The sequence below is a fragment of the Monoraphidium neglectum genome, assembly GCF_000611645.1.
Source record: "Monoraphidium neglectum strain SAG 48.87 unplaced genomic scaffold scaffold06138, whole genome shotgun sequence".
NCBI classification, from domain to species: Eukaryota; Viridiplantae; Chlorophyta; class Chlorophyceae; order Sphaeropleales; family Selenastraceae; genus Monoraphidium; species Monoraphidium neglectum.
The window spans coordinates 1,529-2,663 of record NW_014007497.1 but is presented as its reverse complement, the minus strand read 5'-3'; the positions used below and the strand labels follow the sequence as shown (position 1 = coordinate 2,663).

Sequence of the window (1,135 nt, the reverse complement as noted above, 5' to 3'; positions counted from 1 at the left end):
GCGCGTGGGCGGCCGCCGGCTGCGGCTCGCCGTCGGGTGGGGCGGCGGCCGCCCCGGCCGCGGGCTTGCGCGGCGAGGCGTCGGCTGCGGGGCGCAGCTCGACCGAACATGGGGGTGCGCCGGGCGAAGCCATCAGTTCCAGCAGCACGTTTATGCTCCCCTCCTCATCCTGTTGAGGGGATTAAGAAAGCATGCGGCCAGCTGGCTTTCAACTAAAAGCGCACCTGCGCGTCGCAAATGGGCCGGCCCGCCAACAGGATGCCCCGCGCGGGCACGAACATGCCCGCGTACAGCCGCCGAACGCGCACACCAGCTTCTCGGCTGCGAGCATATGACCAGATCGCCCATCAACGACAGATGGCGCGTGCGTGCTTGAACCTGCGCACCTGCCACAGCTCCCGCGCCGCCGCCGCGTCCTCGGATTCAAATTCCGCCGCCAGCTGGCGCCAGTCCAGCGCCAGGCCGCGCGCAGCTTCCTGGATGGAAGCTGCTACCCCTGGGTCCGCGGCCAGCTGATCCATGACCGTCCCCGCGGCGGCGGCGGCGCCGCCGCCGCCGCTTCCGCCCCGGGCGGCAGCGGCGCGCACGGCGGGGTGGTGCGCCGCGGGCGTGGACCCGGCAACAGGCTTCGAGGGGAGGAGGCCCTCCAACACATAGTCATTGCCGCCGCCCACGCCCGAGTCGACCTGCATCGCGCCCGCCCCGGCCCCTGCCCTCTCCGCCGCCGCCGCCGCCCCGCCGCCGCCGCCCGCAGTCCCCGGCACCTCGCCGGTGGCGGGCGGCTCAGATTTCACCGCGCCCGTCCCCACACCCTCCACGGCCCTGACGGGGCGCTCAACCACCCCAGGCTGCTGCTCCCCAGGCTCCTGCTTTACCGCCGCGCCTGCCGGCGCCCGATCACCGCCCGGCGCGCCCTCGCCCTCGCCATCGCCGCCATCCTCAAGCGCGGCAAGCAGCGCGGAGTCGTCGCCCGCCGCGTCAGGCTCCGCCGCGCCGCCGCCGCTGCCATTGGCTGCCTGTGCGACAGCGGAGGCGGCGGCGGCGGCAGCGGCGGCGCCGGCGGGGGCGGGGCCCAACAAGATGGCGCGGCGGGTGTTCATTTCTTCCTCCAGCCGCCACCGCAGCTGCATGCGCG

General features: G+C 74.9%; 1 protein-coding gene across 1 annotated transcript in view; it reads right to left on the bottom strand.

Annotated features, from left to right (window-relative positions):
• Window positions 1–347: 347 nt before the first annotated feature.
• Window positions 348–1,135, bottom strand: part of MNEG_16230 (hypothetical protein) — a gene marked incomplete at both ends in the record, with an annotated part of 2,302 nt that continues 1,514 nt past the window's right edge. The window contains one exon of the mRNA XM_014035300.1: window positions 348–1,124. Coding sequence (XP_013890754.1) covers window positions 348–1,124 — 777 coding nt within the window. The remainder of the gene's footprint in view (window positions 1,125–1,135) is intronic.